We start from the raw sequence: 27,594 nt of genomic DNA, 5'->3' as shown, positions 1-27,594 counted from the left end.
ATATCATATCATATCATATCATATCATATCATATCATATCATATCATATCATATCATATCATATCATATCATATCATATCATATCATATCATATCATATCATATCATATCATATCATATCATATCATATCATATCATATCATATCATATCATATCATATCATATCATATCATATAATCACCCGTCCTCGACCGAAAATGAGCACAAGTGAAATCTGAGTGTGTAAGCTGTACTGTTGTATGATTTATCAGATGTTATGTATTCATGTATGAAGTCTGCAGACAAAAGAAGGTGACTTCTGTAGCACTTCGGGCTTCATCACACGAGTGAGGTGTCAGGTGGACTAATTTGATTCCATTAACCTTCCTTAACTTCAGTCTACTGTTCGTCAGGACAGTGAAGCGGAGCACACAGGAGCACAGAGTTCATCAAACATGACACACTTATCCCTAGTGAAAGTCATCCACATCTGATGCCTATGATCACAATGCTCACTAATGAAACAGATCGGTTTGTGTTAATTAAAAATTGGATACGGTTAAAGGAAGATTAGATTTTCACATTTTCTGAAGGTGCTTCTTCTTGCAACCTTAGATAAGACTTGGGTCTGGACTTGGGTTTTTTCCTCCCCATGTTTTTATACTGTGGTTAAGTATCTTGATGAAGGGCTCGTGGCTTTCTTCTTGCAAAGATCAAACCAACATCTTCCGGTTATTAGCCCTGAGCCACCACACCAAAGTTAATTTAAAAATGATTTTTAAAAAATGGATCTCCTGATGTAGCAATATGAACACTTCAGAAAATGGCTGAATGCAGAATAGATCACAACACACTCAGTGTCCGTCTCACCATGTCCAGCGGCACACAGGGAACTGAGTCTTCATCTCCATCCTCGATGGGCCGGCCAGCAAACGCCACATTGACTGTGCTGGTGTAGATGAGTCTAGAGATGCCCCGCTCCGTACAGACTACAACCACCAACCAAAACTAAATATTCAGCACACACTAATATTGGCCAAAATAGCATATTTTAAGTTACATTCAACTTTTAAATTTCTTTGCTTTCTCAATTTTTTCACTGATCTTGTCACAATGCGTTCTTGGTCCTTTTTACGAAAGATACACATGATGTTGCCTGTGAGTTTGGTCAAACGTGGGCATCTCATAATCTGCACATCGGAAGTGCACCTTCATAGACAGCTCACTATATTTAGAACATCTAATGAGAAATATTATAAACACCATTTCACTCATTATTTGGATAACAGGTCCAATTAGTTGCAGTATCAGTAAATCAAATGATGACAGCTCACCGTTTATGACATTGTCCGTGCCGCAAACATTGACTGATTCAATCTGCTTTTTCTTCAGCTGCAGAGCATGAAAATACATGACCAGCATATTTCACTTCAGTATGACAGTAGTACACTCCTTCACACTCAGAATAATACAAACGTGCAAATAATGCTCATGTTATATTAAAAAAACGAATCGTTTCTCACGTCATGGAATGAATATCTGATTATCGTTCATTGTGTTGTTTATGGGCATAATACGCCATAACATAACAGTTCTTTGTTATAAAACTTATAATATAAAATATGATTTTTAGGGTTTTTATGAAAAGTGCAAAATAGAATTTTTGACAGCATTTATAAATGTATTATATTGGGGAAGTTAAAATATGAGTGGGAGGCAAGTCTTAAATAAGGATAGTATAGCAAATGTAACACATAAGTACACTCCACGTTAAAACTATAATCCATCTTGTAAAACAAAGCTAATAAATAATTAAAAGCTAAGTGAAGAATCACCCATATGAGTTCTTATGAACAAATACAATACAAGCAAACAATTTTAATGATGTGATATGGCCTGTTTTATGCACTTTAAAATGTGTATATACTAATATACTGTAATTCAATGCATAATAGGGACTCAAGTAATGTCACATGCAATATATTTAATTGGTTCTGTCTCAGAGATATAAACCGAACTCTCATTAGATGCATGCTATTCTTACTGACCTGTTCAGGTCCTGACATCCCATAGGAAGCAGTGTGATAAATAACGTCCACTCCCGCACAGATCCTATACAGGGCATCATAATCCCGGATATCAATCTTGAAGTAAAACACACACAGATATACAAAATTATAACAATGCTTATTCAATAACAGCAATGTAAAAAAAAGAATCTGTGCAGAAATTATTTATTAATTTGCTTAGATTTGGCATAAATAGAACCACAACAATTTGCTTAAATCATTACTTTTTGCTTACTTTTAGACAATGTTTCTAGATTGATGGAAGCATGTAAATATTTTTGGATCATCATATATCATCTAAAACGTACTGGTTCTCAACTGGTTTTCTTTCACTGGACATCAAGTTGCAACATGGTACAAATTATTTTGCTATTCTAAACCATGATATTATTAGTTGCATTTAATATTGTTTTTCCCTCCTGCTGTAAGAACAGACCTGGCCCACACTTTTTGGTCACAACCCACCAGTTGCAAAAGCTGCCTTTAAGACCATTAAACTACAACATGGTTTTGTCAAGTTCTGTTTGACATGGCAGTTTCAGATTCACTTTCACGGCTCTTCCTGAAGGTTTCTCTGAGACACCCGAGCACGTCAGAGAAGAGTCATAAAAACTCTTCGCTGAAACTCGAGGCCGTTGTCCTGCATCACCTTGCGTACTCTGCACCTGGCACCCATCTGCTTCTGTTACAGTCCGCTGCCCAACCGCCCCTCAGCCCAATGCTCTCCTCTCCAGTTTCACTTTACCTGCTGGAAGACGGCTCCATCAGGGATATCCCAGGGCGGCTTGTGGAGATCCAGGAGTAAGACCGTGGCCCCTTGGCCTGCCAGAGCGCGGCCCAGCCTGAATCCAAAGTATCCGGCCCCTCCGGTGACCAGGACCCTGCCGGCCCCGTGCCGCCCCTGCTCTGAGTTATCCAGCCTGGCGGCCACCACGCAGTTAGGACTGTTGCACAAGGCGCCCACCGCCCCGTTGGCTCTGTGTCGAATCGGGGCCCCTGCAGTGCTGCGGGTCTGTCGGTGGCAGTCTAGCAGACACGCACAGGGCAGCTGCTCCACCTGACACAAGGACCTGTTCTCCTTCATAATGCACACGTGGCTTCAGATACCTCCAGTCTGGGGAAGATCAGAGACAGTGAGAGTCTAATGAATGAGCGGCGCTGTGAAACAGATCTGCCTATGAGTGAGTGAATGGATGCATAATTCACCACTCCATGTAAAGAGGCAGATGCCAAACTTTTCCTTACACACTGGGCACTGACTTTGAAACCGTTACCAAAACTGAGACATGGGACGACTCACGTCCCACAACTATTAGTATATAGCAAGATTTCCAATTCCACAGAAACGATCACTATGACTTGAGACAAAACCAATTAAATATATTGCATGTGACATTACTTGAGTCCCTATTATGCATTGAATTACAGTTGCATAAAACCACCCATCCTCAGACTATAAGTCAAATACACAAATCTAGCGTAGCTTTAGTTCTGGCAGGTCACGTTAGTCAAGCTCGCATCAGCTGACTCTCAGCTGATCCCCATTAACCTATAGGAATACGAGACCTATCTAAGCATTCATATATAAGGTCCCGCAGTATTATCAGCAGTTTTCGCATTGCTTAATAGCTAATTACCCTCCTCCATCCCCAACTCCCCCTCTGTCAGTCAGGAGTCAGCCTTCTGATTCTCCTTGAATCAGACTAATTCTAAAATGTGTACATAACATTATTGAAATGTAACGATATTTGCATTGGTTCTGTTCTGGGGGGGGGGTATCGCTGCTCTAGGCTGCATGGATGCGCAGGGAGTTCTTGAACAGAACTATACCGCCAATCCAAACTGTATGCTAATTGTTAATCATCTTTGATGATAGAGGTCCTGACAGAAATACATTAAATATGTATTAATTTAATAGGACTAGTTCACCCTAAAATGAAAATAAATACATAAAAATCATCATTTACTCAAACCTATATGACTTTCTTTCAACTGTTTTTGTCCATATAATACAAATCAGTGAAGCCCAAAAATATTTGACCCCATTGTATGGCTAAACAAACAAAGACATTTTTCCAAAATATCTTTGGTGTTCCACCAATAAAACACATACTTATGACTGCAAATATGAAACCTTCAAGAAAAACTGTAATTAATAAATATGTTTAAAATAAACTATGTACCTCTTTCAAAAGGTTTCACATCTGTGTTTCTACTTTTTTTTGCCGACAAAAATCTATGAAAGCATGGTAACACTTTAGTATAGGGACTAATTCTCACTATTATTTTATTAACATATTGGCTGTTTATTAGTACTTATAAAGCACATATTCTGCATAACCATATTCTACATCCCTAATCCTACCCAATACCTCAACTTAACAACTACTTTACTAACTTATTAATAAGCAGCTAATTGGGAGTTTACTGAACATGCTGAACAGATGAATCCAAAATAATTACTTCTCTAGCCTGACTGCCCCATGTCTCAATACTCGGTTTTGCACAATGGCATTCATACATGTAAGAAAATAGAAATATGTAAATATGAAGAAAAATCATCAACATTTAATCTTTTTTTAAAAGTTATTGGAAAACAGTAATTGGGAACATTTTCACAATTTCCAGCACACACCCACACACTGATATACAATACAATACAATACAATACAATAAACAATTGAATGTAGTGTTTGTTGGTGTGACATTTTTATGGTTAAATCACACACACACACATACATACACACAGTCTGGTCAGCTATCCTTGTAGGGACTCCCCATAGGCATAATGGTTTTTATACTGTACAAACTGTATTTTCTATTGCCCTATACCTAAACCTACCCCTCACAGGAAACTTTCTGCATTTTTACTTTCTCAAAAAAAAAAAAAACTAATTCTGTATGACTTATAAGCTTTTGTACCCACGGGGACCACAATTTAGGTCCCCACCGTGACACGAGTCCCCATGAGTCTGTGTGTATTCAGGTTTAAGTCCCCACCAGGATATAAACCTGTACACACACACACACGCCTCTGTAGGACAGCAAGCATATTTCAGAATTGTACAGCTTCATGTGCAATTTGCATAAACTTTCCAGTATCAAAACAAGAATCATGACAAAACAACAAATCTAATAGCATTCTAAGTTCACCTTGATATAGGACCTTTAAGGTTGCATTGCAAATCATGATTCAAACAACACCATGAACATGAATCTTGCACACATTCTTTAGGAACAGAACTTTTAGACCATATGGTTATACAGTATATTGTGCCATAAAGTGCCTTGGAACATTAATGGTAGCTATACAAAAGAAAGTGTGACCCAGAATGGAAACTATAGTCTACTAGTTTCTCAAATACTGATATATCAATAATAAAACAATCTGTTTAGGTGCCCCAGTAGCCATCGAATATAACACTTAGATGATACAAATAAAATTGAACTTTAATCGATATTCGCAAATAGCCAGGATCTCATTACATTTGCATGTCCCAGCTTTCTCTGCACCTGCAGCCTGTATTTATGTCATTATTGAAAAAATATTTTTTTTTTTACCTGTCAGTCACTGATCATAGTGCATCCCGCCGGTGTCTCTGATGATGTTCAGGTGTCTGTCAAACACCTGCGCCTCACCTGAGTGCGTTACCGTAAAACACCGCGCTCACAGCCAATCAGCACGAGCCAATCGTTCACGCCATAGCTTTTCTCAATCTAACAATATTCAGAAGAAGAAGGAGCACAGATACGTACATACACGCCTACCTAATAGCCTAATAGTAATACAAAAAGTAAGATAAAAACCGACGTCTATGGACAAGTGAATTAAGACAGAAAAATACGTAAGAAGGCTAAATGTACTAAAATAACTAACATTAAAATAGTCTATATAGCTAGTATCAAAAGTACAGGTACATTAAACATAGAAAAAAAACATGGATGAATGTCCAATGTATGAAGCATTACGTTTATGCTATATCAGAAACAAAAACAGAGTTCTGGCATGAAACTCTAGATGGCGCAGTCTGATAGGTCTAACTCAATCTGACCTAATAAGAATAGCCTGCGGCAGCTGATTGTATCGATGACAGCCTGGTTTACTCACTCATGTCCTCATGTCCTTACAAATTCTCCTTCTGCAGAAGGAAAATTAATTTTGGGTGTAATCCTGGTAACGTTGATGTTGTTCATTGTTAGATTTAACTGTGTTTAAATGCTAACTGTGTTTTGTTTTTATTTTATATTTCTTAATACACTATCATTTTTACGTCAAGGTAAACAAATGCTTTAAAAGCATTGTTCAGTCTTATATATTGTGTTACCGATACACTGAATAAAAAGCAATCATGCAATAGACAGACCATACAATATGATGCATTTTACAAACTAATACACTAAATAGCTTTTAATCACTGAATAGCAAAAACTAGCCTAAGTTCTCTTTTTCAGGCTCATGACGTCTTCATTGGAGATTGAAGGGTGAAGATATAATGTGAAGTGTGAAGAATGTGGGGGTGAGTATGTCGTTGGAAACACAGTATTAAAAATAAAAATGCTACTACAAGTATTTAATTAGTAAACTATCAGTATACATATAAGTTCACTTTTAGTATAGTTGCAGTACAAACTAAACATTTTGATGTAAACTAGTTGTGTACTCAAAGTTTACTACTGTTATACTTAAAGTATACTTTTATATACTAGAAAGTGGGCCAATTTAGTCCCAAGGAGTATTGAAATAGTACACTTACAAGTATACTACTAGTACACTGATATTTGTATACTTACTACATAAAGTATACTTAAAAATATACTTGAACTTTACTTAAGTATACTTACTAAAATAAACTTAAAGTATACTACTTTTTGATAAGGAACTTGTTTAGCTGAATAGATGTCTTCATGTTTTGGTAGTTTAATAGTGGTGATAGACATACACACACTCTTTGGTTTTGGATATTTATTGAAGACAGCACCTAGTTAGGACAATCAACACTATATGACACAATATGAGCCAGGAATCAATATGTGTGGATCTCATGTGTTCATATATCTGGCTATGGCAAGACAAACATGGCAAATCTATATTCCCACTAACCCAAGTTGCCGTCTTCCATGAAGAAGACAGACTGTGACACGTTGGTTTTCCTGATCTGCAGACCTTGACAGCCGTGCCGATATCAGCTGATTGGACTATAAAAAAGACTAATTAAATGTTCAGAAGAAAAAAAAATAGGAATGCATCATGAGTCACATAAATAGTCCAGCATTTAGTCTCAGAGGCAATCAGACTGAGACAAATATAGACACTGCTTTCAGAATCTGACGTGGACAGAATGAGTTACTTGGAGCAATATAAAACAAAAGTTAATATATTTACATATATTTAGAGTATAAATGATGGCAAATAGAGAGCATTTACTATATGATCTCTAATAATTACAGTCAGGATGTTGATAAGACATCACACTTGGTGGGATATCTGCTTTAGAGCTGTTCGGCCTCCAAGCCCAGCCGTTCTGTGCCAATCTGCTCTTCTGCCTGCTTTCCTGTTCACAGCGGACATCATGATGAAAAAGCATTCATTATGAAAACATCTTTCTGATAAATCTTTAAAGGGATAGCTCACCTAAAAACAGTGTTGCCAAGTTTGCTAGTTTTGAGTAGCAACTGGGCGGGTTTTCTTGTGAAAACCTGGTAACCCTGCCTAAAAATGTCATTCCAGACCTGTACAGCCAGTGTTGGGGAAAGTTACTTTTTCAAAAGTAATGCATTACAGTATTGCGTTACTCCATAAAAAGTAACTAATTGCATTACTTAGGAGAGCTGAGCCAGTCAATAAATAGGAAAATAATGTAACTGGCATTGCTTATTTAAAAAAAAAAAGAACTCAGATACTTCACTGTAAATTTAAAAGTAATGCACTACTTTACTAGTTACTTGAAAAAAGTAATCTGATTATGTAACTTGCGCTACTTGTAATGCGTTACCCCCAACACTGTTTATAACTCAGTGTTTTTTGGCCAATACAGTGAAAGTCAATGGTCACCAAAACTGTTTGGTTATCAACATTCTTCAAAATATCTTCTTTTCTGTTCAGCAGAAGAAAGAAATACAGGTTTGGAATGGCATGAGGGTTCTTACATGCTGACAAAATCACTTTAAGTGTCCTACTGAAAAGACCAGTTTAGACCAGCATGAATCTCGAAGATGGTTTACACAGTCTGTCATTTTAACAACTTCATGTAAAGCTGCACTTAAACAGCACATATCAACCAAACAAACTGTTTGGTCACTTTGCATGTCAGACAGATGGTCTCTTATTGTTTAAGTTGAACAGGACTTCTTGAAAACTCTGAAGTCTGAATGAAGCGTGATGAGAGCACCAGCATCCCAAACACAACGCATGCTGATGACCAACAATGATAGCATCATGATAGGTCAAGCATAATATGCTTGATGGTGGGATGAAGAGAGTGATCTGACCAGTCTAGCAAGGCTGAGTGGTGTGGGTCGAGGAGATGGCAGTTTTGCTCTGCGAGTCCGGGTCTGGGGTTTAATGGATGGGGTTCTCGTTTCTCCTGAACCCCTGTCAGAGCCCTTCTAGATCAGAGAGTACACTAATTCAGTGCACTGCAGAAAAAAACATGGATGAATGTCCAATATATGAAGCATTACACTCCAGAGTAGGAGCTAATTTGGTTCTTGAAAAAGGCAGTCCGGTACTAAAATCGCACCCAGTTGCGGCGGTGCGAAAACGCCCAAAAATGGGTAGTTCCACAATTAGTTCTGGTACTATGAAAAGGTTCCTGCGGTGCGAAAGGCCCTAATGACATCATTATCACATGGCACAGCTGATCTCTCCTGAAACCAGCTCATGACCAGCTAAGGACCGGCTCAAATCAGCAGCCATGCTTCAAAACATACCTAACCAGCATATGCTGGATTTTTCAACAGGAAAAGTATATATATATATATATATATATATTTTTTTTTTAATCTTCCTTAACCCATAATATTTAAACAGTAGCATATCTATTAAGAAAGCAAAGAGCCTCAGTCATTTATTGATTTACTGATTTCACTGCGGCTTTAAAAGCAACTGGACTTGATTGAATAGATGGCGGCGCAGCTCGGATGCGTAATGAAACATCTTCAGCAAATCCAGCTGGTTTTGAATGAACACAAAGTCTTGGATGAACCTTTCTAAACATCAACAACTGATCATTTCTTGCAGGTGTGCTTCAAACTTTCCTCGGGTTCCCATGAATTATTTAGACACCGTGGACACATGTCACGTATAGGTCATGTGAGAAAATCGCAGTGCTCTAAACCCACCTTCTGAAAATAATTAGCGGCCGTCTCCATTTCTGCAATTAGGGCACTGATGTCATCACTCCCCACGATGCATGCAGGGAAAGACGAGGCAGAGGCTCATATTTTCCACTGCACACACACACAAACACAAGACTTCCCATTGTAAGCTGCACTGGGTTCAGGGACCATGTGTTGTACACATGACAGAGACAAAAGCAGCACAACATCAGAGCTCAAGAAAACAGCCGCTCTGGGGACTTTTACACATGACCTCAGAACTGTCTCAAAAGCTGAACAACAAAATAAATCTTTAAACTAAAACTTCTTTTCACAGTAGTTCCTGTAATTCTGTCCTACCTTCTACTTCAAACTCATCTTTCCTAAAAAGTCAGTGACGTATCACTCAGACACTCTCTTCTCACCAGTCTCAGTCATCCAAAGGAAGCGTCCGTTTCGGGCGGTTTCTGTCCGGGTGGTGTAACGGGGCGGGGGGCGGAGGGCAGCGGGCAGTGTCCTCCTCTCCGGTGAACAGGCACACGTGGAGATTCAGGTTTGTTGCGCTGCAGCACTCTGATACATAATTAGTGACAGAAACCTGAGAATCAGAGTATGAAAAACACTGTGACTGCTTTTTGATAGTAGCTTGCAGAAGAAAAATGTGATGATACATCTGTATTAAAATGCAGAAACTGCATATTTTATATTTGAGCAGCAGAGGGCAGCAGTGGCTGGCATGCTTGTATTTGAAGGGTTCAACATGGTTTTGTATGGAGGACTAGGAATAAATTATCAATTAATTCTAACATACATTTTAAAAAATAAGTTTTTTAATTGATTAATTAATACATATTTACAACTATTAAATTCATGTCTTTAAATGTAGTTAAGTGCAATAATTAAACAATAAATGAATTAATTTTTAATTGAATAATAAGCAAATTAAATTAATTAAACAGTTTTAAACTGTCCATTTATTTTTCCATTTAAAAAAAATATTTTTTATTGAACATTATTTTATATTTGTATTATTTATATTAACTATATTTAAAAATAAATAAATAAAGAGTTTTAAATATGTGACCCTGGACCACAAAACCAGTCTTAAGTCGCTGGGGGATATTTGTAGCAATAGCCAACAATACATTGTATGGGTCAAAATTATCGATTTTTCTTTTAAGCCAAAAATCATTAGGATATTAAGTAAAGTAAAGTAAACTTTGATTAGTAATATGCATTGCTAAGAACTTCATTTGGACAACTTTAAAGGCGATTTTATCAATATTTAGATTTTTATTTTTTTTTGCACCCTCAGATTCCAGATTTTCAAATAGTTGTATCTCGGCCAAATATTACCTCGGAATATCCTAACAAACCATAAATCAATTGAAAAGCTTATTTATTCAGCTTCCAGATACTGTATAAATCTCAGTTTCAAAAAATTGACCCTTATGACTAGATTTGTGGTCCAAGGTCACATATGAGTTTTTATAATGTCAATTAATTTGTCCAATAAAAATATGTATTTATTTCCATGTTTATGTTTGAATAACATTTATACCAAAACATTCAAAACAAAAACTTTAGGTCTGTCTCAAATGTCTCCAAAGTCCTCAGTCCTTTAGTATTGCATCACTTGCTCACCATTGAGTGAATGGGTGCCGTCAGAATGAGCGTCCAAACAGCTGATAAAAACATCACAAGTAATCCACGCCACTTCAGTCCATCAATTAACATTTTGTGAAGTGAAAAGCTGTGTTTGTGTTTTAAAAAAACATACATTACTAAGGCATTTTAACTTGAAACCATCACTTTTGGCCAACATATGAGTCCATAATTCATAATAAGTGAAAAAGTCCATCCCCTGTTGCCCTTGCACATCAAAAACCACTGACATACTTGTTTAGAGATGTTTTTGACTGTGCATATTACTCTCCTAATTCAGACGCGGCGACTTTTTCATTGGCGAAAGCAATATGGAAAACTCATCTTTTACTCGGAAGCAGTGGTTTGAAGATTAAAAACATCTTAATGATGGATTTGTTCATTACAAACACACAGCACACGACGGTAACTGGTGGACTGGAGTGGTGTGGATTATTGTGATGTTTTTATCAGCTGTTTGGACTCTCATTCTGACGGCACCCATTCACGGCTGATGATCCACTGGTGAGCAAGTCATGGAATGCTACATTTCTACAAATCTGTTCCAATGAAGAAGCAAATTCACCTACATCTACATCATGCATGGCCAATCATGAAAAGTCTTCCATTGGGCTGCATTCAAAAGTTCTATATCTCCTAACTCCAAAGAGTGGCACCCAATAAACAAATAAAAAAAATTATCCTGTAAACTCCACAAAATAAGTGATTACCACAAGAAATGTGATGGCCCCTAGACAACAAATCCACATACTGTGCACTACGTGTGACAGGACCTTGGCTCGCAAGTGATTAAATTAACTTAGGGACAAAAACAATTACTAGAATGAAATACACAACTGAAATAGACTAAGTGAACACAGAATGAAATGCCTAAAATTGGATTGACTAGTTAATTTTCAGAGACCTGATTGATGTGATTTCAGTTATTTTTATTGAGTTTTGATTAAACTCTGATCTGGTAGTGCAGTAGCAATAGCAAACACCACTAATGAAAGGCCTTTAAAAACAGAAGGAGGTAGAGAAAATGAGAAAGAGAACAACAGACTGTGAAGTCAAAAGCGCATCCTGTCCTCTTACTGCCAAACAGCTTGAAGGTTTTCATGGGTGGAGGGAACCATCTTCTCCTGCCATGACTTGACATCTGATCCAAAACTGTGATGAACATTGACAAAATCACATACAGTATAGTGAATGTGGCAGCAAAGGATGGTTAAAATAAACATTAAAATGAACCTCAAGTCAATGCTCTTATACAAGCTAACTGTTAATGGCTATTTATTTCCATTCTCATTTACTTTCTATTTATATACAATCACGTCATGGAAATACTTAAAATTCCAACACAAGCATATACATTTTTAAACAAAGTTCTGTCATGACAACTCTTGGAGGGATTGGCACGGTAATGTACATGACAATGTTAATGTGTTTGGTCTTGGCGAATAGATCTGCTACACTGCTGTTGCGGCAGAGCTAGTACCGAGACTTGCTACTGCCAGTACATCCACAACATGCTGCTGTGAGCATGTAAGAAATATTGCTGCTGCAAATATAACACATGAAATAACGCCCATATAGCGTACATGAATCACCTCATAGCAGATCTATACAGGTGGAGCTGGGGAAGGTGGAGGGTTTCTGAAGCAAGCTGCAACTGCTACGGCAAGCACTAGTAATATATTTGAATGTTGAGCAGCGAGCTCATTGGCTACCGATACAGGAGAGAACCAATCAGCTGTGCCATGTGATAATGATATCATTAGGTCAGATTGAGTTAGACCTGCACCATCTAGAGTTTCATGCCAGAACTCTGTATTTCAACAAGGTCAAAGAACATTAATGACACTTTTAATAGCACACGATGTGTGTATGTAAATGTGGCTCCGCCATACAAATTGAGATTAATTAAAAAACAGGTAACCGGCTGAGTCATGTGACATGATTTGTGTGTATGTAAATGTGGCTCCGCCATACAAATTGAGATTAATTTAAAAACAGGTAACCGGCTGAGTCATGTGACATGATTAAATGCTCTGTAGTGAAGCCGTGCAGCTGCTCTGCAGTATTAAGAGCAGGTATGTGCGCTTCTCTCTCAGGCAAAATTTATTAAGACTTCTATTTATGCCAGACTAAAGTAGATCGCTCATGACTATGCTAAAACAGGAGCTGACAACTGCCGAAGACTTACGATAAATGGTACAGAGGCTTTCGACTGGGCCATTACTGCCTTCATTTCCTCTGCAACTGTGTGTGATGGTGCAAATATGACTCTGTTATTAATAAAGGACATCGGCACTGATTTGTGAAAAGCAATTTATGATTGTGATATGATTGTACAGGCACATGTGCTGTAGAAGCCAATTCAGTATGCCCTTGCAAAATTACACTTTTAAAAATAAAGCTCCCAAAAGGGGGTTTTCACAGTGATGTCACAGAAGAACCATTACTGGTTCCCCAAAGAACCTTTCAGTGAACAGTTCCAAAAAGAACCAGGTTTTCTTAGTGTGAAGAATTTATTAATCTGAAGAACCACTATTGTGAAAAGGAATATATTCCAATAAAGAGCTATTATTATTAAGAGTGGAGGTAATACCATAGTACTTTGATATATATCAGGAGCAAAAATGGACTAGGACTTCAACACAGCCTGACACTTGTACCAGCCGAATAACAACATAACGCCTGCTGTATTATCTAGTTCTCATATATATATATATAGGCCTACAATTTTTTCAAAACTGTTGACTATGTTGCCAGCACCGCAGTTTAAATAGGCCAGTCAGATGATGTCAGCATTTTTTTCACCTAATAAAATCTTTGTTTATTTACTTGGTATCTAAATGTGGGCTCGACAGCTGGACCACAAGTTGACCAGTCCACTGAGAAAAGTCCCGGTCATTCCTGCTTGTACATGCACCTGAATTTTTTTTTTGCTGTTGCGCAGTGTTACTCACAACTGAAAAGTTTATAATTTGCATTTATATGAGCTGTTTTGCACTAAATTTAAAATAATACGAACATATTGTGACAATTTAATGTATAGATGCAAATGTTAGTTTTTTCGTAGTGTTCCTTTTTCTGCAGACCAGACTGGACTCCCAATGAAAAGAAGACACTACCATTCAGATGTCTGGACACACCAACTAATTCTTTAGTTTTGATGTTGTTCATATTTTGGGATTAATACCACCATGAAAACTTTATGAAAAAAACAAATGGATGTATGGGAATGAAATGTTAAATCAAAGCAATCGCTACCATTTGCGTAGATTTAAGTTTTCCTTTTGGGAAATATGCATTACTTTTATGATGTCTGTATGAACCTTTTGAAGCTTGAACGTTTTGGTGGAATGGATTTTCAATGGAGGAACAGAAATCTCTCAGATATCTTAATTTGTGTTTTGAAGATGAATGGAAGTCTTCGGGTTTGGAACGACATTAGCAAATGACAACAGAATATTCACTTTTGGGTGACCCAATCTTATAGAAAACTGTACGTTTTAGTTTTCGAAAACTGTCAATTACAAATCACATTTTATATTTATATAGAGAATTGCACAACTTAAAGTAATTAAGCATAAACCATTAGACGGAAAGCTTTTTAGGCAAGTGTGTCCAAACTTTTGGCTGGTGTAGGCTATATAGAGGAAAATCTCAAGATATAAATGACTTCAAGAGCGAAAGAGACGGGAGACTTTAGGACTAAATGACATAGCAGATCATAATCTGTCACACTATAAATGAGTGAAGACACCCCGACGGTGTGTTTGACCTACACGATGATATTGAAGCTGTGTTTGTTGGCCAGCTGCTCCTGCAGTAGTATTCGCAGGGCGTGCTGGAGATGGAGCTGGTAGTGGGCGTTCATCCCAGACATGTCCAGAAGAACCTGCACCCTGCATGGAGAAAAAGAGAAAGAGCAACTGAGGCACACAAACACACTCCACATCCCTGCATCCTCCTGGCCCAGCAAAAACATCAGCGTTATTGGATTTCCACCAAAGTTATAGGCTGGAAAACAATGATCAATATGCACTAATACTTAAATTTGTCTTACAAGAATAAACATGGTTTGTGCTGACCACAATGCATTTTGTGTGGTGTGTTTTTCAATTACTGGCTGCTGAGTGCACTTAAAAAAAAACATTCAGACTATCGAGACAGCAATGCACACTTCTGTTGTTGTTGTTGTTTTGTATATTGTAGGGTTTATGCAGTTCGTGGGATTATTAAAGGGGTCATAAACTGATTCCCCTGATCTTTTAACACACTGTAAAAGAGGTGATTGTGCTATAAAAACATCCTGTAAGTTTCAGAACTCAAGCCTTTCTCATTAGTCTAAAAACAAGCCAAAAAGACAGCTTTAGGAATGTTCTACTTTATGACATAATAGTGTGGCTAAACACCACCTCTGCAGAAGAAGATCAATGCCTGCTTCTGCATCACTGCCTGTTTAGCCCCGCCCACCGATTTGTGCACGTAGTAGCCTAGGTAAATGACAAGAGTGGCAAGCGCAGGTCTATACAGAAACCAAACGATAAAGATGCTCCGAAGACAGCAAGACAGTGTAGCGTTGTAGTTGTGGAAAAACAGTGTTTGCATTGCCTTCCTTCTACAACAGGTGGAGTTCCAGTTCATAGGAACCAAATGCAGTGTTCACTGCTGCCTAAGTGTCTGTTGACAATGACATGCTGAGTGAAAAAAAAAATATATATATATATATATATATATATATATATATATATATATATATAGATATTATCGACACAAGTTAAGAAATCACTCCCTGACTTGTGGCCACGTACTAATTTGTTCCATCATTTTAGCTAAAATGTGGCCAAGTTATACTAATTTGCTCCCTCATTTCAATTTAGTTAAATTGTAGCCACAATTGAGCTAAAACAGGGTAATGGATTAATTCAATGTGGCCACAATTTACCTTAATGGGGGAACAAATGAGGATAAGATTTTTTTCCCTGCATGTCAGGCTCCATATTTTAATAATAGGTGTTGCACACGAAAAGTTTGCTCAGAAGTAGGTGTTAACCTGGTGCTCTTGAAGGCAAAACAGCTAACATTATTTACAATTCTTGTACGATTGCAGCTGGTTTCACATGGTTTCTAGTTGGTCTTAGAATGGTATATGGAATTTTTGGTTTATAAAATGTACCTGGTACTTTTGCACCGATGGAAGATCGACATGCAAATACTTCACTGTCCCATCATGCCACTCAACCCGTACCCTGACCCGCTGCAGACAAACACAAGTGAGTTAGTTCAGTAAGTCTGCTGTACAGGTGAACAGATGGGCCTCAAACTGGATTCGTAAATGCAGCAGGACATGTTCATCACCACATGAACTGTAGAGGAAACAGTCTTTTCCAAGATTGGCACAAACGTCTCTTGTGGACAATAGGCGTTACGAGCCAGCAGCTGATACAGATCCAGCTTTTGAGCTGCATGAACACAACTGTTAGCCAAGACTAACCACTCGGATCAAGGAGACTTGCCCAGCATATACACTGGCAAATAAACTGACACATGCAAATATGTTTGTAAGATTTACAGATTGTGCTTTTTGGTCATATTCTAGAAAATTTAGACCATCTTAAAATGTATTTGATATTTAAAGTCAATATTAAATAGCAACTGTTCATATTTCTTTTCTTAAATTCCCAAGGATAAACAAGTCTTGCCACATTTAGTTGAATTCTGGTACATTCAGAAATGTGCCATATGTGTCATGCGTTTGTAACATTACAGAGCTGAATTGGGTTGTAAATACTGTTTCATGCTGAAACTGAAAAGTGAACCCAAAAGACATTCTTCTATCAGAAATACCCTTCAGGCCGTGGGTTTTCAGCCATTCACTGGAGGTGGTGGGTATCGGGCCTGTGGGTTGGATGCACAATGGAGTACTGAGAGCAGAACTTCCAGGACTGAAGTCAGAAAGAGTCAGACTGTCCAAACCTGTGGAGATCTGTGAAGGTACAAATGAGAACTGAAAGGGAAAAGTTTCCAGCTCTCATAACTGTATCTCAGGGGAAACTGGTAGAAAACACATAATTTCACAAGAATAAAGTGCCGTGGCACTACCATGTTTTTATAGACATGAACCCAAGCAATACCATGTATACTGTTAGTAAAGTGCATGAACACAGCATTAACATTCACTCTTGGAAAAGGAAGCACATTTGAATATACTATTAAAAATATAGTAATAATAGACTTGAAGAGGAAATGATTTCAAGAGAAATAATATAATTTAAAAGCATATACTTAAAGGTCCCCTGAAATGCTTAGAAACCCGCAGCGTTACTCTATGTGTTGACGTCATTTGAACTGAAACAGGAAGACAAGGCGGGACATATCAAGCAGCCCCGCCCCTTTTTCTCATCCATATTGCTATAAAATATAGCATTCTGTGTAGAATTCAAATAGCTCCGATACATTTTGTGGTCTGCGCCGACTCGCGAATGTGATCCGCTCCGTGCTATCGTGTCTCTGGACCGGAGCAGAGTGTGTGTGAGGTGCGGTGGTTAGCGTGACAGCGCCAAACCAGACTTCTTTTTTCCTCAATGGAAAGCATATTTACACTGTTCGAATCGTTCCCTGTCCCCTATATAGTGCACTACGTGCCATTCACTGTACAGAAAATACTAATTCTGTGGACAAGTGACCGATAGTAGCCTATTGTAGTAATGTTGTCTCTGGTATTCTGGTCTGTGAGCGTAAATGCGTTCAGGGGGCGTGGCTTTGGATGGCGATTGCAGGGAGGGTGGGACGTTCGCTTTCAGTGCTATCAGGCTAAAGTTAGCATTTTCCAAGATCTCCTACTGCACCTTTAAGTGTGAACTGAATGCAATATCTTCTGACACTTAACTGTTTATTAATTGCAATTGCACTGAAAATGCATTATAGTTTAAATTTCAATTAAATGCAATTAGATGAACTTAATAGTGCTTTTGACCCACCCCAGTTGGACTTAATTACATCTTTAATATGTAATTGCATAAATCTATTGTCTTTGAAATATGGTTAACGTGTGCTGACGAATGTACTGATAAGTACTGTACTTATTATGGTAACTAAAATATACTTTTAAGTAATTTCAAACTTGTACGTCATGTATTTAATATGTCATTACACTTTTGATTGAGCTGCTTTAATTTCCGCCCACAGCAGATCTACGTATGTACTGCTGTCTACTACACCCTGTAGAAGAAAAAAAAACATACTGGTCTCAAAACATATATGAACACTGAAAAAAAATTCAAAGCAGTTATCGGTAACACTTTATTTCGATAGTCCACTTTAGACATTCTATTAACAGTAAGTAACTTTGCAACTACATGTCAACTAGCAGTTAGTAGAGTATTAGTAGACTGTCTGCTTAATATCTTCTAACACTTTCTTTGTCATCTTATTCTACTAACCCTAAACCTACCCTAACAGTCTACTCTGAGTTAGTAGACATGTAGTTGCAAATTAATGAGAATTAGTTGACATGTAGTTGACATGTAGTTACAAAGTTACTTATAGTTAGTAGAATGTCTAAAGTGGACTATCGAAATAAAGTGTAACCCAGTTATCATCTGCAATCAAAAACTGCAGGAGCTTCAGTAACTTCACTTATTTTCAACATTTTTTCTCAGTCACTTTTAATCGACAATGTTTTGGTGCTTTTTAAGGCCAATTTACACCGCATAGACAAATGCCAACAAATATGTGCAGTGTGAATTGGCCTTTAGTGGCGTTTTGTTGGTGAAATTTAAACTATTTGCATCAAATCAAATGACAATTTTGCTTTCTTTGAAAACCATATCCCCACTGACGTCATCGAGGTTCGGTTTGAGAATTGTTCCCAGCATGCTGTGCTTGGGACTTAATGAGGAGAGTAAAAAATTATGAAATTAATTATTTTATGTGTTTTTGAGAAAGATGAGAAAAGCGACATGCTAGTGTTTAATGTTCAATTATGTTGCAATAAACAGAGCCATTTAAATGACACTGGATTACCATTGTGGAGAAGAGTGGAGCATTTGCTTAGGCTTTGGACTGGTACAGCTCATGTTATTACAGTTTTGTTGCGAAAAGTGTTTAACGCTTTGCATTTAGCATACTATGTATGCACTGTTTCACATTTCTCGATAACTTGTTAGCTACTTAGTAGAGTTCTATAATAAATAAAACAACAAAGTGTGCAAAATTTTATTAATCCTGTCAGAGAACCACAAAATAATTTTGAGGCTACTTATTGGGTCACTTTTATTCAGCGTGCTTAATATGCACAACGTAGATTTGTATTTATCAGGATATTTGATTTAAAAATATGTAAAACTTTAAGCTAATCCAAATAGATTTAGTGATAATTTGTGGTATGTAAAACTATATTTGGTTGAAAGTACATTTGTGACCCTGGACCACAAAACCAGTCATAAGGGTCAATTTTGTGAAAATGAGATTTTTACATCATTTGAAATAAAAAAATAGGACAATATTTGGCCAAGATACAACTATTTGAAAATCTGGAAACTGAGGGTGCAAAAAATCTTAAAGTTGTCTAAATGAGTGGGAAGTCTTGGCATAATGGTTAGAGAGTCGGACTCGTAACCCAAAGGTTGTGGGTTCGAGTCTCGTACCGGCAGGGATTGTAGGTGGGGGGAGTGAATGTACAGTGCTCTCTCCCACCTTCAATACCATGACTGAGGTGCACTTGAGCAAGGCCCCCAACTGCTCCCTGGGCGCCACGGCATAAATGGCTGCCCACTGCTCTGTGTGTGTGTGCACTTTGGATGGGTTAAATGCAGAGCACTAATTCCAAGTATGGGTCACCACATGTCACTTCACTAAATGAAGTTCTTATCAGCAATGCATATTACTAATCAAAAATTAAGTGTTTACGGAAATGTACAAAATATCTTCATGGAACATGATCTTTACTTTTGGCATAAAAGAAAAATCAATCATTTTAACCTATGTATTTTTGGCTATAGCTACAAATATACCCCAGTGACTTAAGACTGGTTTAGTGCTCCAGGGTCACATTTTTAGGTGACTAAAGAAATTCGATTTGGTCAAACTTAAAATAAAAAAATAAACTTGTAAGGATTTTTTTTTTTTTTACTTCGATCTGATTTAGGCAATTTCAAGCTTCAGTAACTTCATAAAGACAAGACACTATGAAACTAATCCAATTTAATTAAGAGCTTTATTGCAAGTCTTCGGAAGACAGACACTGGTTTTATATGATGAAGAGATTTAAGGCTTTTATTCACATATAAACATTGAACAACACATACATAGAGCACATCAAACATGGTAAAAGGCAGTTCAGTTCAAGTTCGAGTGAGCTCATTGTGTCTCTTCAGAAGACTTGATTCTTATGGATTACTTTTAAGACATTTTTATAAACTTTCTGAAGCTTGAACTTTCAATGAAGGGACACTAAAATCTATCACCTTCATTTGTGTTTGGAAGATGAATGAAAGATCGTTTTGAAACCAATTTTTTTATTTCTCTTTAAATATGAACATGGTCCACATTTGATCCATGATCCTTTTTTTTTTAAATAACGCTTTGCTTGAAAAGTGTTTGACAAAATAAATGTCACTTTCAAATGTCAAATTCATATATTTTAAGTGGTTAGGCTTAAGTGTTCAAATCCTTTTGGAACCACTGTATGCAACTTCAGTTTCATTTCAAGATTTCTTTGACAGATTACCAGTGCAGGAGAAAACAGGTGATATCTCCCCCCGGAAACTGCTGCCATTTGCTTCACAGTCTCCTAAGACAGGACACATCAATCAGTGACAATAATGAAAAACATCTCACTACGTATTACATAAACACCAGTCTATGATACTCACAATGGCGTCCTGCTGCAGTGAACAGAAGGTGTTCGGTTTTGAATTAAAAAATCACATATAATGTCTACTGTCTGATCAGGGCTGAAAATAAAAAAAATAGTCATCAAATAATCATTATATAAGGTTCCAATTATAATTTTGCATTAGTAACTCACACAGAGTGCAAACAGCTGACCACACATTTTCCTTGGTTTCAAATTGCTTTTCCTATTCATGAACTTACTATGATACAGAGTTCTGAGTCAAGACCCAAATTAAGCCACTGCATTACAACATTTGTTTTGAAGCAAAAAAACAGCTGAAAGAGAGTGTAAAGAGACTAGATTACATGATTTGCAATGCTTCATGGGAGTGTGCTGTTGGGCTATTTATATCCCCAAATTGCACTGACTTTAGTCTTTTACAGACAAATATAGCAACCACTTAACAACCTCACAGTTCATGGTGGATCTGTCTAGAAAGCTTTACATGCCATCACTTAAAATCTATTTCTCTATGGAGAAAATGAGAAGGATTTTACTTGCTGTTGCGCTCTATTATGCTGGGAGAGGAAATAGGCCTAGGCTGCCATTTTTAAACCATCTCCTCAGACATTACCAATTATAGCACTCAAACTAATTAAGGAAAATGGACTGCAAATATGCCTAAAGGCGGCTGCAAAAGTGAAGGAAATGAAATGGCTGCAGGCTCGAGTTAAGTTAAGAAACTGTGATTCATCACAGCAAGACAAACTCTCACCGAGAGCCGAGGATGATGAGTAATGTCGAGAGCGCATTATTGTAGCGCGAAAGCACATTAATACAATGTGCGAGCGCGAATCTCTTTTATGTTTGTATTTTGATCTTTTCTGCAAATGTACATATGCATCTCTCTGTAAAGTAGGCTACTTTGTAAACACTGTTTTAAAAGGTACTATATAAACAAAGCTTTAACCAATCAGACCTCCACAACTGACCGATGACAATACTACATGAAATATAATTGGCTGAGTGAACTGAACCTGGAATTCTTTTGACAATCAAAGATGGATCTTTAATTTCTTTCCAGTTTAATCATATTTAGCAATGTTAATGAAATGTAGCCTATAGAAATGGCTAGGAATTGGGTGCTTGGATGATTTGTACATAACCTCTGTCCAACTGGTTGGTCCCTGAGCAATTTATCTAAAAACAACATATTATAGTCTATATGGCCCTAAAGACTTTATATAAAACATCAATGTTATGTCATAATATGTCAGATACCTCAACTGAATTTAAAATCATTGCAATCAAATCTCAGTTAGTATGATGGCAACAACTCCATCAAGTAACAACTCCTCAAAATCAAGTGCAAAAATAGATGTAAATGATGCAAGATATAACAATAACAAACACTGGATTAAAAAAAAAAACTCCCAATAAACGTCCAAACAGCGATGCTATTAGAGCAGATTTTTTTTTCATGAAAATCCACTTAATATTAGCTACACATTCAAAGGCACTCTTCTCTAAAACATTGAATATACAGTTATATGACAGTTACATGTAATTACATTGTCTGCAAATGTATTAAACCCATATAATATAATGTAGTAATGTTGTGGCAAATATGAAAAATTCATTATAGTGTTATATTTGGTCTCCTAATCTTAAGTATAGGTTTAGGGAATAGTGCATCTGACCCATATCTAAATAGTTCTGTCTTAAATCAGAAGATATATTTATATATATATATATATTTCAATCCAAGCACACAATATATATAGACCTATATGACCACATGCCAGCTTCTAATGTATTAGAGAAGATAGTGCCCATGTTGATAGTCATTTCGTCTAGTTCATGAACAGTGTGTCCAGTTCTGAGCGGGTTACGAGCCTTCTGTTACGAGCCTTCTGTAGCGCCCGCAGGAGATCACAGCCTCCAGCCGCCCGGAGCTGCATGACCCATGCACAGCACTCCCTGAGCCTGAGACAGTATGCGTTCACTCACAAAGAGCCTCCTGATGCTTACTTTCAGCAAACTCATTACATGTGGCATAACTGTAGCTATATTCCAAAAACCAGTGAGCTGCTTTCGTAGGCATCATCATAAACAAGCTCCAGACATGAAGATGCTAAAAGCTAGGTATTGTGTATTGTGCTGCTGTCAAATATTCTTTGTCTTGGCCATATAAGGAAGCATGCATCCTTTGTGGAGAACCCAATTTCATATTTTTTGGTACAAACTCAAAGGTACAAAATGAAGTGAGAAATAATGCTATCAAGTAATTAATGAATCATTATTAAAATTGTATAAAGAACAAGTTTCTACAAAAAATATGAAGCAGCACAATTAGTGGCGTAGCGTCTGTGTATGCAGGGTATGGAGGTGCATATGGGCCCGGGCAGTTTGGGGGCCCGCCGAGCTGGGGGGAACTTTTAATTGAAACGAGGGAATGAATAGAGCCCTGCATGGGCCCAGCCCTTGTCTAACAGCTGTTGAGAATTCCCGGCCCGAGTCCGACTGGATACCGTGTCTTTTTTCTCTCTCTCTCTTCCCCATTACACAGCTATTAAAATTGTTCCGTTTTGGTTTTTAATGGCAAAGTGGTCATATATCTTTTTGTTTCTTTATTAAGTTAATTTAGAAATATGTTTGGAACATGTTATGTTTGTTAAATTCAAGTTTTTGTTTTTTAAAGGAACGACCAAGCAGCAACGGCAGACGGTGAGTTGAGCATTATGTTTGATCAATTTAGCCTTCCCAAACCAACACCACTTGCCTAAAATAAACAGACATAAAACACCATGCATTTCACAGTATTAATTTAAACATTTACCCTAGATAATGAGCGCTGTTAGGTGCATATCCAATTGTTTGTGCGGCGAGTGGAAACTAAAGCGTGCTTTGCATGACATGGAGGCACCAGCACGAGCACTTGCGTTGTTTTTTTACCACTTGCCTAAAATAAACAGACATAAAACACCATGCATTTCACAGTATTAATTTAAACATTTACCCTAGATAATGAGCGCTGTTAGGTGCATATCCAATTGTTTGTGCGGCGAAAACTAAAGCGTGCTTTGCATGACATGGAGGCACCAGCACGAGCACTTGCGTTGTTTTTTGAATAACAGTGGAAACTTAAAAATAAGCCGGCATTTTTGCTCATAAAGGTAAGAGTATACATCATTCGGAACTACAAAGGGTCTGTGTGCACTCACAATATCAACAAAACCTTGTGCTTTTGTAAAATAAGGATAACAAACAGGATGCGCTTTCTGTCGTTTTGGTCTTGAGCAGGAACACTTCACCGACATGATAAATATATTTATAGAATGCTTTAAATGACTATTTTAAAAGAAATAATTCAAATCGAAAACAAAAACTCTTTCATTATGTAATCCGTAAAGATGCATTTCTCTCTAAAGGCACCCTAGTGCCATTTTCGTTCAAATCAAAGCATAAACGACATAAACAGCATATCCGCGTGGCACAGCTGACACAAAACAGTATGTTTTGACGTTCAGTGGATACTCTCCTAAATGGTGCTAGGGTGACGCAGAGGAGACGAATTGTTGAATAAAAATTTTTTGCACACAAAGTATTCTCGTAGCTTTGTAAAATTACGGTTGAACCCCTGATGTCACATGGATTATTTTACCGATGTCCTTGCTATGTTTCTGGGCCTTGATCGTGTAAGGACCCTTGCTGTCTATGGGAGGGTCAGAGTGCTCTCAGATTCCATCAAAAATATCTTAATTTGTGTTCCGAAGATGAGGTCTTACGGGTTTGGAACAACATAAGGGTGAGTAATTAATGACAAAATTAAAATTTTTGGGTGAACTATCCCTTTAAAGCTCATCAATACATAGATATCTGTGATTCTAACAACCATAGGTTGCACAGTGTTGTGGAATTTTCCATTAAAAATCCATCGGTTTGTTAACGTGAGTGTTGAGCAGCATAGTTCTAGTAACTTAGTTCTAGGAACTAGCCAGCGTGGTGGTTCCTAGAGAACCAATTTCCCCCTCGTGCCGTTTTCCTGGTTGCATTCACACCGGCAGCAGTGACTCTGAAGCGACCAATTGCGTCAACAACCAGTCAACCAGTGAATGGAGGACACTGTGATCGGAGCTGTTTTTGTTGTGTGCCGTGGGATTCGTGATAACAGAGATGGAATGTAAATACACAATTTACACGAAAATCTGAGTTTTCGGAAATACGGTGTTTCGTATGTGTTTGGCCAATCAGCGTACACTTAAGTCACTGATTTTTCCTACTCTGAATTTAGTTCCCCTAATATGTTCCCCAATATGGACCCTTTAGGTGCAAGGTACCTTTCTGAGTGTTTCTACGTATAGATAGCCTATTATAGGTTCACTTTTAGATTAGCAACATGCTAATGTCAACTCTATTGAAATCAATTGTAAGGTCAGTCCCTCTTTGTGTGAGCTGCTGCCCATACAGACTCTTCCAAATGAGTCACATATGAGGCTCTGTTTCAGTTAGGACAGCTGCCTATGAGCGACTAATTTCATCACCATGTTTCAAATACAGATTTCTTGATGAATAATTCATTTTGATTGATGGTAGGCCAAAAACACTGTTTTAAGAATGCTTTAGAACCATAGCCTTTACCCTCTTCTCTCATTATCTCACTCGTATCCTTTCATCCTCTCCTCTTCTCTCTAGTGATTTCTTGGCATCTAGTACAAGTACAAACTGTTCTCAGATGTGCCCACTCATCCCTCATGACAAACCGAAAATAAAACAAGCAGTCTCTCTAAACAGAAGCTATAGGCATCCTAATGACAATCTCAATAGCACTGCATAAACATCTCGATTAAAAAAAATAATTTTAGGTTATTTTATTAAAAACTAAACAAACAGCAGCACTGAGAATGATAAAGCATCATTAAGGTGACTGTGCAGTGGAGGAGATGATGCTCACATGTAAAGCTGTTCCTCAAAGTCAGCCAGTGACTCACTGCTGATGTGCATCTGTTTGCTCATCCCGTCTCCTCTCTCAGATCTGACACACACACACACACACACACACACACACATACACACACACACACACACACACAGGTTTGTTTTTATGGTTTATGGGGACTCTCCATAGGCGTAATGGTTTTTATACTGTATTTTCTATTGCCCTACACCAACCCTACCCCTAAACCGACCCCTCACAGGAAACTTTCTGCATTTTTAGATTTTCAAAAAAACTCATTCTGAATTATTTATAAGCTTTTTGAATTACGGGGACACTGAAAATGTCCTCATAAATCACCTTCTCGTTGTAACACCTATGTCATACCCATGTTATTATACAAATGTGTGTCCTCATAAACCACATAAACATGCACATGCACACACACACACACACACACACACACAGAGCGAGAGAGAGAGAGAGAGAACACAATTTGCAGTCTGGTACTAGTTGGAAAACATTCACAAAGAACATGTCAGAGTCATATTTCACCAAAAGCAAAAGAAAACAACCTATTTTTAGGACCCATAAGTTATTTTTACATCGTTGACCTTTTTATGACAATTAAAAACATTTCTCCCACAAATCATTAGTACTGTTTTCACTAACTGATTCCACTACACTATAAATATTACAGATGAAAACATGAGAGCATTAAAACATTAGCATTCAAAGCATTAATGCACTGAATTAAAAGCATTATTCATCGGGTCCAGCAATAGTTGGGGTTTTTAATTTATTTTTTTAAAATCGTGACTAAATATTTTAACTAATCGACAGCTTACAGTCACAATGCATACAAACATGACAGCTGCGCTTTAGAGTGCTTTTAGTGTTTTTAATATTTTTTGACACATTTACATCTTTACATGTAATGTCATAATTATTCTACTGTCTTTGAAATATGGTTAAAGAGTACTGCCAAATGTATGACAAGAATTTGTGGCAAAAAAATACTTGGAATTTGTATGTCATATATTTCAACAGTTTTGTAATTACACATTTGTAATGAATATTTAGTACATTTAAAATACAGCAACATGAAATGTAATATCAAATAACACACTACAGTTAAAATTACCGGTAACACTTTATTTGAAGGTGTCCATGTTACACATGTTATATGTACCTACTATTATAATAACAATAAATGATGCATAATTACATGCAAGTAACCCCAAATCAAACCCTAACCATATAGTATGTGGTTAACTGATATTACTCAGTACTTAAATGTATAATTACATTGTAACAGGGACACCTTAAAATAAAGTGTAACCAAATTACCTTACATATGCTTTAATTACTTAGTGTTAGTCAACATTAAAATAAGTGTATTTCTTTAAAGCATGACAAAAGATGATTAAAACAATGTTTTAAAATGTACTTTTTGAACATTACAAAGTGGATTTTTTTTCAAGAAATGTGTGAAAGCGTCCTCTCTTTAAGTCAAATTAATTTAATTAATATTATATTAGGCCCAACGACGGTTTAAAAAAATAAATAAATAAATACTTTTAAGATTTGAAGTAGACCGCAATTGCACATTCAATACAATTAAGCACTCTTATTTTTCATAAGGTTGTGTTTTTCTTACTGTAAAAGAAGCCACACAATACTACCTTAAACACAATTTTCTATCAAATAATGGTAGGTTTACTATCTGTATTAGTGGTGTGTATTAAATCTAAAAGCATGGTTTATAACTTCATAAAAACACAATTTTGAGCTTGC

General features: G+C 37.1%; 2 protein-coding genes across 2 annotated transcripts in view; both read right to left on the bottom strand.

The window, feature by feature from the left end:
- LOC107574793 (putative short-chain dehydrogenase/reductase family 42E member 2) overlaps positions 1–5,695 on the bottom strand; it is a 13,071-nt gene extending 7,376 nt beyond the window's left edge. The window contains exons 1-5 of the mRNA XM_016261232.1: positions 5,609–5,695; positions 2,793–3,161; positions 2,027–2,122; positions 1,313–1,370; positions 849–967 (exon numbers count right to left, since the gene is read on the bottom strand). Coding sequence (XP_016116718.1) covers positions 849–967; positions 1,313–1,370; positions 2,027–2,122; positions 2,793–3,131 — 612 coding nt within the window. The 5' untranslated portion in view covers positions 3,132–3,161; positions 5,609–5,695. The remainder of the gene's footprint in view (positions 1–848; positions 968–1,312; positions 1,371–2,026; positions 2,123–2,792; positions 3,162–5,608) is intronic.
- Positions 5,696–14,801: 9,106 nt separating this feature from the next.
- Positions 14,802–19,732, bottom strand: LOC107574792 (von Willebrand factor A domain-containing protein 3A-like). Its single transcript, XM_016261231.1, has 5 exons — positions 19,721–19,732; positions 16,871–17,030; positions 16,382–16,485; positions 16,207–16,280; positions 14,802–14,925 (listed from the first exon to the last, which is right to left on the bottom strand). Exons 1-5 carry the CDS (start codon positions 19,730–19,732, stop codon positions 14,802–14,804), a joined length of 474 nt encoding a protein of 157 aa, XP_016116717.1.
- Between the last annotated feature and the right edge of the window lie 7,862 nt (positions 19,733–27,594).

This window comes from Sinocyclocheilus grahami, unplaced genomic scaffold (genome assembly GCF_001515645.1).
Source record: "Sinocyclocheilus grahami isolate Dianchi unplaced genomic scaffold, SAMN03320097.WGS_v1.1 scaffold2340.1, whole genome shotgun sequence".
Lineage (NCBI taxonomy): Eukaryota > Metazoa > Chordata > Actinopteri > Cypriniformes > Cyprinidae > Sinocyclocheilus > Sinocyclocheilus grahami.
The sequence above is the reverse complement of the archived record's forward strand: the minus strand, read 5'-3'. Positions and strand labels throughout refer to the sequence as shown.